Source organism: Mustela lutreola, chromosome 6 (assembly GCF_030435805.1).
Source record: "Mustela lutreola isolate mMusLut2 chromosome 6, mMusLut2.pri, whole genome shotgun sequence".
Classification (NCBI taxonomy): Eukaryota; Metazoa; Chordata; class Mammalia; order Carnivora; family Mustelidae; genus Mustela; species Mustela lutreola.
This window is the reverse complement of record NC_081295.1, coordinates 49,543,839-49,560,485: the sequence shown is the minus strand read 5'-3', so window position 1 is coordinate 49,560,485 and position 16,647 is coordinate 49,543,839. Positions and strand designations below refer to the sequence as shown.

Genomic DNA, 16,647 nt, shown 5'->3' with positions numbered 1-16,647 from the left:
AATTTATTATCTCTAAAAGGAGGTATTAACTAGTAAGAAATCCTAGATTTTAAATTATCAACCTCTTATCTGCCTAAATATGACAAAAAAAAAAAAAAGCTGAAAACCTTTTACACTTTGAGATTCATCAGACTTTTAAATATCAGAAAATAAATTTTTTACATAATTTTTAAGAACCCATAGTAGGATAGGAGTCACTCCAATTATGTTACTAGCATGTTACTAGCATAAGATTTCCTAAAGCATGACCCATCAGTCATTAATTAGCAAACATAACTCATTCATCCACTTGACAAATATTGGTAACCTGGTGTGTATCAGGTACTGTTGTAACGCACGCTTTTAAAAATTACTGCCCTTAAATTATTCTGCTTTTAAAAAGTTAATTACCAGATCTTATATTTGTCGCTTTGAAAGGAGTTAATTACCTAAAGTGACAATATCTAAGCTATTGGGAGGATCCAATTCAATATTCAGGTAAGAAGCCCCCTAGCCATAGTGATGTTAAAGCCAGAGAAAGTATGCATTGAACAGGATCTGAACCCAGATCAGTAAAATGGTATTCAACTATTTGGAAATACCTTTGTTACAAAGAATATTTGTCAGTATTTTCAGTTCATGGGATTTTGCCTAAGTTCTGTTAGACCTGTATTATTTGTGACATCCTTTTTCTTATAAAAAATTATTAAATTTTATAAACTACAAAATCTGTAAATCCTAGATAGTCACTAGAAACCTCCAGCTGCCTCGCTGATACCTTCTTCACTTGGATGTCCCTTACAGTTGCTCAAACTGAACATTTTGAAACCACTTCAGCCTTACTCTCACATCTGCTTTTTCTCTGGTCTTTTCTGTCAAATCACAAAGGTCAGAGCTGCCTTAAGTCTTAATTCTCTCTAACCTCCTCCCCCACAGTTCTACAGGTGAGTATGGTCAGTTCTTCCTCCAAAATCTCTCCAGTCTGTCCACTTTTCTCTCTCTCCATTATCGTGGGTTGGGTTCAGGCTGCCACCTTCTTACCTGATTACAACACTACTCCCTTGACTTTTCTCCCTGCTTTCCTTCTTGTAGGCCTGTCTCTGAGCCATTCTCCACACAGTGGACTTAAAGATTTCATCTCCATTTATTTAGAGTATCCACGTGAGTGGGGAGAGGCACAGAGGGCAAGAGAGAGAATCTCCAGCAGACTCCCCACTGGGTACGGTGCAGTGTGGGGCTGATCCCAGGACCCTGAGATCATGACCTGAGCTGACATCAAGAGTTGGGTGCTCAATGGACTGAGCCACCCAGGGATCCCTAACTTAGCTGCTTTCTTAAAGGAAAGTAAATCATTCTGCTCTTTGCCCAGAACCCATACATGATTTCCTTTTTTACTTAAGGTAAAATTCAAAATCTTTTTCTTGGTGTTGCACAGTCTGGCATATGCTCCTCCCTGTCAGACTTGCCAGCTTCACTCTTCACCAGGGCTGTTCCCTGTCCCAGCCCTTCACTTGGTCAGCTCTTCTCCTCCTCCATCTTTCAGCTTAAAATGCCACTTATTTATTTATTTATGCATTTGACAGAGAGATCGCAAGTAGGCAGAGAGGCAGTAAGAGAGAGAGGGGAAAGCAGGCTCCACACCGAGGAGAGGGCACATCGGGCTCGATCCCAGGACCCTGGGATCACGACCTGAGCCAAAGGCAGAAGCTTAACCCACTGAGCCACCCAGGCGCCCCTTAAAATGCCACTTTTGACGTAGGGTTTTTTGCTGAGCCTCGCTTTTTAGATATATTGCTCCTTCTTGTCAGGTCAAGGAAGGCTCTCTTCGGCGGTGCACTGTATTATGCCTGTTCCTAACTCGCAGGGGGAGCTACCACCTGAACATCTATGGAAGAAGAGCAAGTGGAAGGCCTGAGGCTTAGAGGATCGTGAATTCAAATCAAGCTGCCTTCAAAACCCCATGACACCCGACTTGCTAAAGCATTTGAACAAGGGAGTCTCTATACAGAGTGAAATAATTCAAAGATTTTTTTCATCATTGAGGCATCCTTTACAGGAAGCAAATCTCCATTCTTCAAGTGATGGACTGTCATCCAGATTCCTAGACGGGTTTCAGAAATACTTGTGATGCCATTGGCTCGGCTCAGCAGCGAATTCATTAGGACTCAGTGACTGAAATACAGGGTGCCCCATACCTGGTTTCCTTCTGGCCAGAAAGCATCAGAGTCCAAAAAGCATTGATTTTAATGTCAGTGAGAATTGGCCCCAAATCTCAGCTCTTTCACGGACTGCCTGTCAACCTTGGGCAGACTTTCTTGACTCGGAGCCAGTCTCCAACCTGGTGGTCTGTGGTGGGGAATGAATGAAGTACTGATTTTAAAGTCCCTTGCACAGAGCAAATGGCTCCAGTGATTCTGATCACTGTCTCCTTACATTGATCCTTTGGAAAAAGTTATCCAAGGAACTACCGAATTTTGAGACTGCTTTACCTGAACTTAGAAACCATATAGTTAACATCTATGCAAAGTTTGAAAAGAAACAATTGATGAACACCTTGACCAGAATTCCTTCTTAGTTTCTCTTGTGAAAGTAGGAAGAAAAAAATGATTCTGTGTTTGAGGCAGAGATAAATGTTACAGAGGATATAGTTTCCTCTAGGTTTTATTTGATCTTTATATTCTCTCTGAAGACACAGTCTGAAAGAATGTGGAAAACTTCAAAAGCAGAATAGAAGCACTTGCACTGACACATGGAGACCTTTATGGCTTTCTGTTTACCCAGTGATTTTTTTCTTTTAAAGCCCTAGATAACAAAATATAAAAATGGAATTGGGAGTCAGCCTTTCGTATGGAAGCATCCGAAGTAGAATCTTTTATCAGAGTGATTTCACACAAATAAATGTTAGTTTGGCACAAGAGGGAGAGGGAACATGTTCTGATTTCACTTGTCTTGTCAGTGTTTTACATTTTAATCCTGTCACAGGCCTTGTATTAAAAACATGGTACACCCATCATCATACTCAGAGAAATTTTTATGCTCCAGCAGAGCCAATCCAGTAGATTTATATAGGCCTTCCCTGGCCTGCATGAAGCAATGGCGCATTTTTTCGTTTCCATAAAGAATTTTTTAGAAGCACCAAATACTGATAATTGTTTGTTTTTTTGTTTTTCTTTTCTCTTCCTCTTTTTTCTAGGATTATGACAGTTTTTTTGAAGCAAAGGAAAGCAACACGGTCTATTCATTTTTAGGCCTGAAACCACGGTTGGCATCAAAGGTAGGGAAATCCTTTTTTTGCTTTAAAATTATCTTTTTTGAATTGTCTCTAGGGGTTGACATTGAAGGTGTTGGAGGAATGCGTATGTAGTCTCCTAAATTTTTAAATTTTGCTTGTTCAAGTGCACGGTCAGGGACTACCTGGTGTAAAAACACACAAAGAAGTCCAGCTTTTTTCCCTCCAATTTTCAATTGTTGTATATTAGAGTTTAATTTTATCTATCATTTATTTTATTTATAATCTATATCCCCTCTTCCAAGAAGAATTTAGGTAGTAAGTGCTTTCTATTTTAAAGTGCAAGTTTACATTATTTTATATTTTTTCAAAATCGCAGAATCAAAGCCATATTTTAACATTTTTTGCACATTTAACTCCTGTACTTTGGAAGGGAGATGGTCTGTAATAATAAATGGTCAACTTTGAAAAAAACACTAAAATTCCTAAACTAAATCAGAAAGCTTTTTGAAGCTACTTTATTATATCATATGTCTTTGAAGAAACATAAAAGACTCAAGCTTTTCTAGTATTAAGACCAGAAGTTATATATATTATTACAAGTTTGTGAAATATATAGATTCACTTCCAAAGTAAAAAATAGGGTTTCTTTATTAAATAAGGTAATATTTTATTTCCCCCTTTAAAAAATACCATTTTCTTCTGATTATGAAAGTAGCCTCATTTAGGAAAGGTTCATTTAAGAAAATACAAAAGTATAGAGTAGAGTAGAAAATAAAAATCACCTATTATCCCACCACCCAGAGATAAGCATGTTAACTTTTTTGGGTATATTTCCTTGCAGTCTTTTTATACAAACCAGTTGAGGTTTTGACTCTATTTCAAATTGAGACTGAATTCTAAAGTATCTATTTTTAACACTAAATTGAAATGAAAGTGCAGTACTGGGTACTTTGATGTCTGTAAGCAATAGGTCTCTTGAGGCTTCCCAGGATCTGTCCATTTCTGGAACACCTATGGGAGGAAAGCAGAAATTATTAATAATATAAATTTTATACCAACACCCGCAGTTCATAGCCGATGTGAAATCTTGCTTTGTTTTTATATTACTAAGTCCACAGATGGTTGTGGGTGGTTTCCATGCATATGTTTTAAACAGTGGCAAAACCCACACATATAATATTTAAAGGTTCTTAAAACTATTTTTATAAAGATGGAACATTGGAATACTTGTTAGGAAAATTATAGTGTTTTTACAACATATTTCATCCAAAAATATTAAACAATCCAGATTTATCTTCAAAGACCTGGAAAAAACACGGGTGGGAGTAATCTAAAGGATGTATAAATCTAGTGGACATCATTATCTCTGCAAAAAAAAAAACCTTAAAAAAAAAAATACTGTGTGCCTGCCATCTTTGTTCTCATTTTTCCCTGAAGAGGCAGATTCCTTAGAGACTTTGAAGGCTGACTTTTCTACTCTTTAAAAATATTTATTTTTATAAATTTCCCAGGAAGTCTATAATCTATAAGTATGCATTTTCATATGACATGTGGTCACAGTGTTAAAGTTGGTCTTCCAAGGCCATTGACAGCTGCTTGATTTCAGTCGACCATTCCAAAGGCATTAAAGGCCCTGGGCATTAAACCCCACCCATTCAGCCCACCAAATTCCAGCCCCTCAGTCGGTCACGTGAGCAGGAGCACATGGAACCAAAGTGCAAGTCCATGGAGCAGTGTTTGTGCAGTCTTCTCTCGTGAATCATTCAAGGCCTTAAGGGTTAATGGCAACTCACACTTGGCATAGGAGAGAGGTGAAAATATGTTGAACAGCAATTCAGCTTTTACCCCTTCCTACTCAACATATTTTTTTTTTACTGTGGTAGTAAAACACGCTCAATCCACAATCCACACTCAAAGGCCTAGACAGAGCACTCATGGGTATAAGGTACTAAAAGATGGATGCCCCCTTTTCTCCTTTCCTTTCTCTCCCTCCCTCTCTACAGTATATGTTCATAAACAATAGGGCTATCTATGTACTATATACATATATGTCGGGGAACATATAAATCACCACTAGCATCTGTAATTGCTCTTACACAGTGAGGAGAGAATAGAGAGATGGTAGGAAGAGAACGTTCACAAGCCCAACAGGCCCAGGTGTAAGGTAGACTCTGGGCAGTTCTTAGACATGGACAGGCAGAGAAAGGTGAGAGGTCAAAATGGTGGCCTGTAGGACATACTGGGTCTGGATGCATCTGTCCTACACAGAACTTTGAAAAGAATTTAATGTGTTGCTCATATTAAAAATACAGGTTTCTCACTTCTCTTCTTTCAAAAAATTGAAAGGACAGAAACCCTAGGAGAGCCCACTTCCTCTTTGGCTGGTTGGAGCCAGTAGAAGCCAACCCATCCTGGGTACCTACCTAAGAGAAAAGGAGGCCTTTTCACCAATAATTTTCAGATAGAAAACCATCAGGTTTGTTGCTTAATTAGACCTAAAGCAGAGTTTGGAGTAGAAGTTTCTGCTTTGGGACCCCTGCCATTCAGAGGTGATATTCAAAATATATAACAGCTAGTAAATCATGGTCAGTCAGTGCAGTCATTAGAAACAGGTGGGTTCCTTTCTCCTTTCATACTTGGCAGGTCAGGTGGGTATGATTGCAATCTATGCTGATCCTGAAACCTAGGATTTGCTCTCATCAATCACATGGCGGTGATTTCTTATGATTTCCAACATCTCCATTCCTGACATCATTAAAAATCATTGCCGGGATGAATTTTCTTATCAACCCAATGCAACAAGTGACCTTTTTTTCTTTTTTTTAAATAAATAGGCAGAACCTTAGAGAAGACAAGTGGAAGATAACGGAGATGCATTTTGGAGTGCCCCTTGGTACTCAGCACACACCTGCTTACCTAATGCATCACTGTGACTAAAGCCACGTGCATCATCAGTAACTTTGCTTGCCACGGAAAAGGTGTTTTTAGAAGACATGGGTAAAATGGGGTTGCATGATTGCTTAGAACCAAATCAGGACTGTGGTGGGTTTTCCCTTATTTTCAAAATTGCCTGCAGTTGCCTCATTCACCTGGAGGTACTCTAACCTGTTACAGGTGTGCTTCCTTAATGATTGAAAGATAAAGTGGGTGGCACCATTGGAGAGAAGATGTTGGATCTGCCCTAGGTTGTAGTTGATGCCAGTATTGCTCAGACCCGCCTCTCTTTAAGCAGCCTGGATCATATCCTTGAACTTAGTTTGCCAAGCTAGTAGAATCTTTTGATCATAGAGGAACAAAGCAATGCTGGCTGACAAAGGGCTGCAGATTTTTGCTGCAAAAGTCACAACTGTCACTAGTCCTGGGCTTCGTGATAGCACCTTTAGATAAAGATGTTCTAGCCTCCTTTGGTAATGGACACTCTTACTTCCATAAATCCTCCAAACTCCTACAGATGTTTCCAGAAATCACTGTCACAACAATGTGTGATCAGGACCAAGTTACAGGGATAAAAATAGTTGGTATTTTGGAAAATAGAGGCTTCTTCATCTCCTGCAAGGGAAAAGTTTTATTTAAATGTAAAAGAGAGCTTAGAAAAGATGTATTTTAGGAGGTGTCCTAATTAGATAGTAAATTTATAGGGAAATGATCTGACTCCTATCTGAAGGGATTTTCAGCTCTAGCAACTTCTTTATGCACAAGTAACATATTTTTAAATGCAGCTTCCCTAACTAACAGCTGCTTATTCTATTTTGTGAATGGATTATATTTTTTTTGAGAAAGGAAGATCTTGGCTAGATATATTTTGTGAGCCCTTAATGAGGCATACTAAAAGATACTAATATTGGGGTACAATTTCATTTTTTTTCCCTTGGTTGCTTTTCACCAGACCTTTAACTGCCTGCTACTATTTCTGGCCAATGTATAGTCCCAGATTTTTCAGGGTAATGTAGATACGTATTCTCATTCCATGTGTGGATACCAGTGAGCTTTCAGAGAAAGGAACTGTCCGAGAATAGCTCTGAATTGTACTGGGCATGTAGAATCTCTCTACTGCCTTCGGAATGGATGCTGAGCATGTCTGCTTCCTTCAGGCAAAGGTTCCTTTTCTCCATCCTTGTCCCTGTTTATGGTCTTTGGATTTTTTGGTTGCCAAACATAAACAGTCTCGAATAGGATAAATTCTTAGAGGGTTGCCTAAAATACTCTGCTTTCCTCAGCATCGTCATGCTGGACCTGTCATTCAGATTCTGAGCAGAATGTAAGAAATTCAAAGTACATAAGAACGAAAGCCCTGTCACCTGTGTTCTCTCACCCTCCAACTAACTAAATGTGGACCACTCTAAAGGACTTGAATGCTGACACGGAAACCCCAGCCTGAGATCTGCAGCCCAGGACTGGGAACCGAAGAAGAGCAAGCATGACCATAGATTTCGACTTGACTGGAACAGATACATGACCGACCCACAATTTTCTCTCCAAGAAAAGCTGCTGTGAAATCATGGGTATTACTGCTTAGGTGGCATTAAAGAAGATCCAGGTCACATTCCATCTGATAAATCCCAGGGACTATCCAGAAATCTTTTATTTTGAACTGGATATTGTGTTTGAGTCCGTGCGTCTTCTGACTAGGCTCAGAATTTCGTTTGCAGATAACAACAGTTTTAAAAAGCTTAATGCCACAGTGGTCTAACTTCATTTAGTCTGTTCTTGCCAATGAGCACCAAGAACCAACTTGGTAAGATCCAGGCCTTGCAAGTTAGATTCTGGGGTTGTGGGATCAACAAGAGACTTGCTAGACAAAGACAGCTCCTCAGATCTATTTATCTTAAAACTTTTGCTTTACTGTGGTTATGGCAGGACCCGAATGGGTCTCCTAAACCGACTAGTTGGATGGCATTGCTAAATTGCTACCGGTCGCACATCGTCTTCTCCTCACCTCATTATTTTAATAATAATAATGATTATTTTTAAATCAGCATAGAAATAAGAGAGCCCAGCCCTGGCTGGTGCTGTACTTGTTCTGAGGGAGGTGGAAGCACCCTGTGTGGCCTTTGCCGCAATACCCAGGCTCCACCGGGCACTGCCCTCTGGGACCAGGTTGTTTTCAGAGGAGCTTGTCTCTTTCCTTGTACTGTTTTACCAGCTAAATTCCAAACATGTAATGGTTTCCTGTTCCCTTCTTTAACTAGCTGCCTTTAGATTTGAATATTCACACTCTTAAAAACCTAGGAAAGAACTAGGTGGGAGTTGCAGACGTAAGATGTAATATCAAAGGCATTTCAGAATTTTTATTTCCTGGAGTAGGCTCATTGGGACAAAGGAAATGTGCTGCTAAAAATAAAATTATGCCAGTTTAAAATTAGATAAAATACAGAGTGCCATCCTGCTAGGTATATGCAGACCAAAAGAAAATTTAGTTGGGGAAATACTGATTTTTTCCAAATTCCAGTGTTTTGTTAAAATCAAAGAGAAGAAAAGGAAAATTTTTTTTTCTCTGTCAAATTCTGATATATTTTAGATGTGTTTCTGTTTTATAGATTCCTTTAAATACCTAGCTGTTTTTGTGTTACATGAATTTAAAAATGAACTAAACTTGTTTTTGTCTTCTGTTATTGAAAGGTACCAAAGCCTCTTTCTGTTTTGTTTTGTTTTTTTTTAATTTGATTTTGCTATATAGGGTTTTGCTTTATCTAGAAATACTTTTCATTTAACAGCATTTCTTAAGTGTCAGGGCCCTCTTTGATCTGCATGATTATTATTTTTAGATTTCAGTGTATATGCATTTGTCTTTAAGGGCCCTGGTAAAACCTCAGATTTTATATTCAGCATTAAAGAGAAATAAATTCCAGAAAACACATATTCTGAAAATGGAGTGTTTGTCCCCTGCCATTTCTTATACCTTTTCTAATGTCAGTTCTGTGTTTGCTTGAAACCTTCCTGTTCAATTGGGATGTTATACTTGTACTCCTGTTCCTGAATCTCATACCTGAATGCTGCAGATTTGTTGTAAAAATGTGGACAGAGCATTTGACCATTCGAGGAGACCAACATGATGTGGTCCTATGTGTATGTGTGATGGGAAGTGATCACAGAATCCTCTCAGTGACCAGGACCAAGGACGCATTAGATCTCTTGTTCCCTTGGTTGTTCCAGTAGATATAGTGCTTTCCTGAGTACACTGAAGCCACAGGCTGGTGGATTTGTTCCCTTAATTGGGTGCAAAAAACCAAGTACAGTGTAGCCGCCACCCTTAAACAGCCAGGCCTCTCTTGAAGCAGCCCTCTCCGAAAGCGGGAGAAAACATTTCTGAAGGCCGAGTCTGAAGCTGATCTCATCACTGAACTATCTCAGACCTTAAGCACCGAGACAGAAGGAGGGTGAAGGAGGAGAGAAAAGAGAACAGACTAAGTTTGAAGGAAATGTGCCAAATCGTGAGGCCAAAGAAGCCAGGTCATTACTGCCCACTTATACCCCAGATTTTCAGTGTTCCTAGTTCTTCTAGAAGTGCAGGTTATCCTTTCAGTCAGCATGTGTTGAGCCCCTGGACTGGAGTGGGTACTGTCTGAGCAGGGCAGGAGTCTCCACCGTGAAGGAGAACTCAGTCAGGGTTGGCCATTACCAACAAGTGATGAACCATAGGGTCGAGGTCAGCTCCTGGTACTCCGTTCGTCATGAAATGTTATGTGTAATCTCCTTTGCTTGTTACAGCCCTTCCAGGTTTTAAGATTATTTCTTGCAATGGAATATATACACGTACATACACACACACTAAAATATAAAGAGAACAAGCGCCTGTGTGCCTGCCACCAGCTCAGTGCCTTTCCTTTGAGGCGCTGTGTGCTCTTCTCGGGCCCTCTCCCATCCCCATTTGAGAGTGGGAGCCCCTCTCCTGAAGTCTGCAGATCATAGCCTTTCTCCCCTTTACCGTTTTACCTCCTTTATCCTCTGTACCTTTAAGTAATAATGAATGGCATTGAACTGTATTCTTCTGTCACTTTACGTTCTTTGCAATTGGGCGCTATCGTTTTGGAACAGGTATCCTGGTTTCTTTTCACTGCTAGGTACTACTTCATTGTATGACTGTATCACAGTTTTTCCCTTCTTCTGTTGCTGGATATTGAACTGCATCTTTCTTTGAAATAGAAAAAGGCAGTGTTGCTATGAACATTCTTTTATATGACTTCTGGTGCACATAGCCAAGACTGGATGTATACCTTGAATAGAATTGCTGTGTGGTACAGTAAAGCACATTATCAATAGATATGTTCTCCAAAGTCATGGTACCAGCTCACACTTCCACTGGTATCCTAGAATTTTCAGTACTCTAGATCCTGCCCACATTCAGGATCATTGGAATCAAGTTTTTGTCAAGCCAAAAAATATAACATGGTATCTCATTGCGGTTTCATTTTGCACATATTTGATTACTAATAGGTTGAATGTGTTTTATTATGGTAATTCCTAAGTAGGAATTTGGCAGTTCTTCTTTGCGTCTCCTACCTTTTTTCCTATGGTATTCTGTTTTTTAATTATCAATTTGTAAAAGTTCTTTATAACTTACCTTTTATCAGTTAATGCTTATTTAACTATTTAAAGAGAAATTATATTTAGAGTAGAAAAATCTTCTGAAGCAATTACCAGAAATATGAAAAGCATGTGAAGCTTTCTTCTATTTGGAGAAAATAAAGTTAAGTGCATATATTGTGTGTTTTTATTGTGTGCTAATTTTCAGCTTGTCCGCATATTCGCCCAGAGAAGCCCCTCTGTGCTCTAACAGGGTTCTTTCTTTGAAGCTTATCCTAAGGCTCATCAATTCTAGTTATTTGGCAGGAAATTAATATCATTTGGTTTTCTGCTACAAAATTTTATTGAAAGGAAATCTTTATATATGCACATTTCCTTAGTTTACCAAAATGTAAGATTACGCTAGGCCAAAATGATACTATACTTAAAAGGACATCAAAAAAGTTACTTTAAGTTATAGATTGTTTTGAACCTATACTCACAGTTTCACAGTTAAGTAATCCTTAAGCTGAAGGAGTTAGATCTGTAGCCTATGAATAAAGCCCAGTGTGATGTGCTCATAGCATGTTTTCATGTGTGTGAACTGACTGGTGGGTATAAGAATGAGAAATTACCATGCAGCCTTATCTTCTGAGGCTCTTGCTGCCCAGGGACAGCATTTTTAATAGCTTTTTAATAGGATCCTGGCATACTAGAAGATGTAGTATGAAGGAAAGAATGTAAAATAACTTACTGATTCTTCTTATATTGACTGCATTTTTAAATGATCATATTTGGGGCACATTGGGTTAAATTAAATATTAAAATGAATTTACTTTTTTTAAGGTAGCCACTATAAAATGTTAAATTACATGTATAGCTTGTGTTATAGTCCTCTTGGATGGTACTATTTCCATACCAACCTTTGCCTGAATTTACAATAGAATTTACAAAACCTTTAAAAGGTTTTGGGGGTTTTTGGCATAATGCTCCTTCTTTCATTTGTAAAATGAAAGTGTGAACATCTTTTGGAATATAATTTTCTAATACTGCCAAGAAAGATGTTTTTCTCATTTTGCTTTTTTGTCCTTCTAGCTTGAAGCACTTTTGTAGTGAAGAGGGAGGTTCTTTTTTTCCCTGGGATAAAAAGAGTCATCTCTCTGTGTATGGTAATATGGGGCATCTCTCTGTATCTAACCTCTTGTTACTTTATTGCCTTATAAAGTGGTATCTCCTCTCTAATTGGTCCACATCTGTAAACAGTCATGGTGGTCTGTGTGTGTGTGTGTTTTCTTTTTTTTTTCTTCTTTAAGATTTTATTTATTTATTTGACAGAGATCACAAGTAGGCAGAGAGGCAAGCAGAGAGAGAGAGGGAGAAGCAGGCTCCCTGCCGAGCAGAGAGCTCCACGTGGGACTCGATCCCAGCACCCTGGGATCATGACCTGAGCCACCAGTCGCCCCTCTTTTTAAAGAGGAAATTTAATGAACCATACAGATGCATCTATAATCTGCCAAACAGTGATAAATATCAATAGGATTTTATCCTAGATTTCCTAAAATGTTAATTGTCTGTATCTGTAAAACTCATTTGAGCTCATAGGAATATACGGATAATCTACTTTTTGCACATTTTTCTCTGGTCTCATTGCCAAAGATTAAAACAGAATGTGAGTATTAAGGGAAAATATCTTCCCTTTTTTGCTCAGGGTTTTAAGCCATTTTCTTGTTGCTACTCTCAGCGAAACGGTTTTGGGGGAAAACCTACATTTTGTCATTAAAAAAATGGACGGCGACAGTAGCTGTTAAGTAGGAGAATGGGTTTTGTTTTGTTTCTTAAAAGTTTTATTTATTTACTTGTCAGAGAGAGCAGCAGCAGGCAGAAGGAGAAGCAGGCTCCCCACTGAGCAAGGAGCCCAATTGGGACTGAATCCCAGGACCCTGGGATCATGACTTGAGCCGAAGGCAGATGTGTAACTGACAGCCACCCAGGTGCCCTGGGTTTTGTTGTTGTTGTTGTTGTTTGACGTTATTGTTGTTGTTGTTTAATTATTTTGCTTGGGACCCTTCCCTGAAATGAGAGTGATTGTATTATAGTCCTTGTATGCCAACAGACGCCAACTATCTGTGTTTCACATAGCTGTTTTGTATGTTGCTTTGGGGCTCATTATTTGTCATTCTCATGAACTACCATAGTATGTAGGCTTTATCCTTTCAGGATGGATGGAATAACCCCACAGAATCTGTCTGAGATAAATTATAGATGAACATTTCTCATGTTCATTTGATGTAGCTTATTGATATTATTATCCCAAAGTATTAAATTGGGGTAGTATTTTTCTTCATATCAATCCATTTCATGCCACCTATTAATAACATCCCTAGACTGAAATACAGATTCTGGGCTCTGGATTCAAAGCCAGATTCAAAGATGACTCTGAGATCAATAGTCGGGGCAAAAAGACCCGTAATTTTAAATAAATAAATAAATCTTTAAAAAAAAAAAAAAAAGACCTGTAATTTGGCATTGACTCTGTTATCCTAGACCGGATTTACCTTCTTCTCTCTCCCTGCCTGTCTTTAGTGGTAAACCACTCCTAAACAATCTGCTCCTAGCCACATCCTACTCAACTAGTACAGGTAGCAGAAGTGATGACAGCAGTAATATTTTTACTCTCCAGATTGGCAGGCAGAAGGAATGCCTCCAGCTGCAGCTTCCCTGCCTCATAAGTATTTATTATTACACCGTCAGAATCAAAATGAGAAACTGAATCCTGACAAGTTTCCCATTCTAGTCATAAAGTGACCGGACAAACAGAATTTTAGCAGTTACATATCTGGCAGGTGAAATGACTACAGCATTCAGACTTGTGGGTGGCTTCTGAATGACTGCAGGAAACCTGTTCCCTATCATTGACTCATTTAGAGACCAGGCTAACTCTGAGACAATTCCAGAGGGGCTCTGTCCTCTAGAACCCCAGCACATAACCGGTACATCTGCAGTAAGGGTGGACAGACCTACTGCTGGAATCACGGATATGCAGGCAAAATGACAGGTTGTGATAGGGGAATTTGGGTGGGAGTGGTGTCTACCTCAAGAGATGGCCATCTTCCTGAAAATGGGTAATTTCAGGAGAGAATAGATTTTAGATGATGGGGAAGATCTGTTTCTCCTGTGTTTTCACCACTACTGAAAACATTACTGCATTTTCATTACAAATAGCTCTTTATTGAATAGTATTTTCAATAGAGTTAAAATTTACCTTCTAATTTTTTGCTGATTGGAAGAGCATCCTTCTCATAATTTGTGGTAGAACTAAGAGTCACCAAATAAGCTGTCCAGCCAAAGCCCAAGAACTCTGTGCTAGTAAGTCATATTTTCTTTTCTTTGTATCTCAGCTTATATATATTTTTTAACCTGGTAAACATCTGAGAAAGAAAATAGCATTTTCCCATTTTAGGGAGGGTGTAACCACCAGTCCCCAGTGAAACCCAAATTTGTTGTTATAAAAACCAGAACCATTATCTCTTCTGTATTAAGACCATTATGTGAGTTTGTTGACACCCAGTATTGATATTCTGTTTGTGTGATGTTTGTGAAAGTGTAGTACTCTTTGTAATTTACTTGTGAGCATAAATGTTCACTGCTTAGTATCTCAGAAGCTAACTTCTTGGTGTGTGTGTGTGTGTGTGTGTGTGTGTGTTTATATACCGTTTGGTTTGGGTCAGCTTTATATTAAGAGAGATGAATTACGGGTACGTCCTTTTTTAACTTGCATACAATAAATTTCTTACATAAAAGCTGACCCTACAGTCAAATAAAATACATGGGTTATTAGTATGTGTTCAACAGTCTAATTGATCATCGAAAGTAGGGCCCTGAGCTGAGAAGTCTAGTTCTTCTCTTACTGTATCCCTGTCACGCCTATCCCTTGCGTTCTTTCTGCTGACAATTACCAGTCGCTAAGGGAAGTGTGTTTTTATCAGTCTGTAACCAAGCGAGAGGTAAACACCACATGGTTATTTGCACAGGAAATTAAATACAAAGAATTCCCAAGCACTGAGAAAGAAGTGACTATCAGATATAAGAACACTTATGTTTTACTGCAGGGCTAAGGGAGAATACCCAAGGAGGGACAAACTTGGGAGGGAAGTGGGGCTTCAGAGCTCCTGGTGGGGGTGGGGGTCAAGGTTGCAGCTAACTGGTTGATGGCATCGAGGTTTGCTGGCTGGTCTCCAGTCATGTGCAACAGCAAGCAAACTCCAGTGCGGTCAGGGGCCCGGGAGCTCTGGCCAGGCATGGAGGCTTGCAGAGGGAGTCAAGATGCAGGACAGACAGAGGAGACTAGAAGCGTGTGTCCATGTCAAGGGGGCTGAGGGAGGTTATGGCTGGGCCAGAGCTCCAGGTCTCTGTGGGACCCTATGGTCTGCGACAACCCCCCACCACCACCGCAAGAGAAGGCAGCACCATCAGACCCATACAACTGACCCACCGTGCTCTCACACAGGAGAGCCTACAACTGAGAAAGCTTAACATTGGACTCACGTGAGGGAGACCTGCTTAAAGGGATTCTGTCCATGATTACAGAATGTTTGAGGGTGAAATTTGGAGCTAAGACGTGATTGATCAATAGCTGGCATGTATCATAAATGAATTTCCTTTGTGACTTCTCTTAGGGAATTAGGCATGTTTATTAAGAGCAAAAGGATTATCAGTGTTTTGTGAAGTTTAGGCAGTTTAAGTGAAAATTTGCATTACAAGCAACACTGATGCCTTGCTGTCAAGTATCCAAAACTTCATTGTAGGAAGTTGGCAACTCAGTCATTACCTAAGCTGGTGAGCTTCATGTCACAAACACAAACATTACAGAAAGATGCAAATCTTAGGATGTGACATGACTTCATGACTTCTAGTCTTCCTTGCTTTGTGGTTCTCAGTTTCACATTGAAAACAAAGTACTATTTAAATGAAAAAGCATGATGCTAAAGTATATGTTTAAAGCTTCTAGAAAGGACTCTTCATTAATCAGTTATCAGAGGATACACACCAACCTATTTTTAGAACATTGGTCTTAGCCTTGCACTAGAATCTCTAATTCCTCAACAATAAATACCAAGAACCCAGTACTTCCATAAAGGACATAGCTATTGGCTCTTAAATCTTCTTGTTTTTAATTTAGTCCTATGGCAAACAGAAAATTGAAAAACTTCTCTGTAAAGTCTGACCTATCTTCTCACCCTAAAAGATTTTACCTCTAATGGAAGACAAGGCAGAAGGTTATTAGGAAATAGAATGTGCCAGATCCAATTAAATCCAATGATTATGTGCATTCCCAGACTCTCAGTTCATGGTGGCTAGAGATTAAGCGAGTGGGTAGATGGAGAGATAGATGATCCTGCCAGATATTCTTCCTTTTATTAACTTTTAAGTGAACCTGAAGTGAAAGAGAAATTAATTTTGCTGAGAAAGTAATTGGCTTCCAAGGATGACCACTCCAGAACAGTCCATTCCTTAGCTGTGGCTCTCTCTAGCCTTGCTACTGGAATGCTTGCTGTGCCCGTTTTCTGTTTTGATTTTTCTCACCGGTACTTGAGGCTTTTGTGTGATACTGAGACACATTTACTAAATCAAGAGTAACAAGTAGATATTAAGAGTACCAACACCATTCTGGACTTGATTGGGAATATAAAAATAGCTTCTAGGGGCACCTGGATGGCTCAGTGGGTTAAAGCCTTTGCCTTCAGCTCAGGTCATGACCCCAGGGTCCTGGAATCGAGTCCTGCATCAGGCTCTCTGCTCAGCAGGGAGCCTACTTCCCTTCCTCTCTCTCTGTCTGCCTCTCGGCCTACTTGTGATCTCTGTCAAATAAATAAATAAAAATTTTAAAGAAACTTAAAAAAGAAAATAGCTTCTAGTGTTACCTCCGTCATAGT

At 39.3% G+C, this 16,647-nt stretch overlaps 1 protein-coding gene across 2 annotated transcripts in view; it reads left to right on the top strand.

The window, feature by feature from the left end:
• SH3BGRL2 (SH3 domain binding glutamate rich protein like 2) overlaps window positions 1–16,647 on the top strand; it is a 76,312-nt gene that overhangs the window by 50,522 nt on the left and 9,143 nt on the right. Inside the window, exons 3-4 of one of the 2 annotated variants that reach the window (XM_059177228.1) lie at window positions 3,173–3,253; window positions 6,046–10,910. The exons of the other annotated variant lie outside the window; for it this stretch is intronic. Of the exons in view, the coding sequence (XP_059033211.1) occupies window positions 3,173–3,253; window positions 6,046–6,057 (93 nt within the window). The 3' untranslated portion in view covers window positions 6,058–10,910. Of the gene's footprint in view, window positions 1–3,172; window positions 3,254–6,045; window positions 10,911–16,647 lie in introns of those variants that run through there. 2 annotated transcript variants of the gene reach the window in all.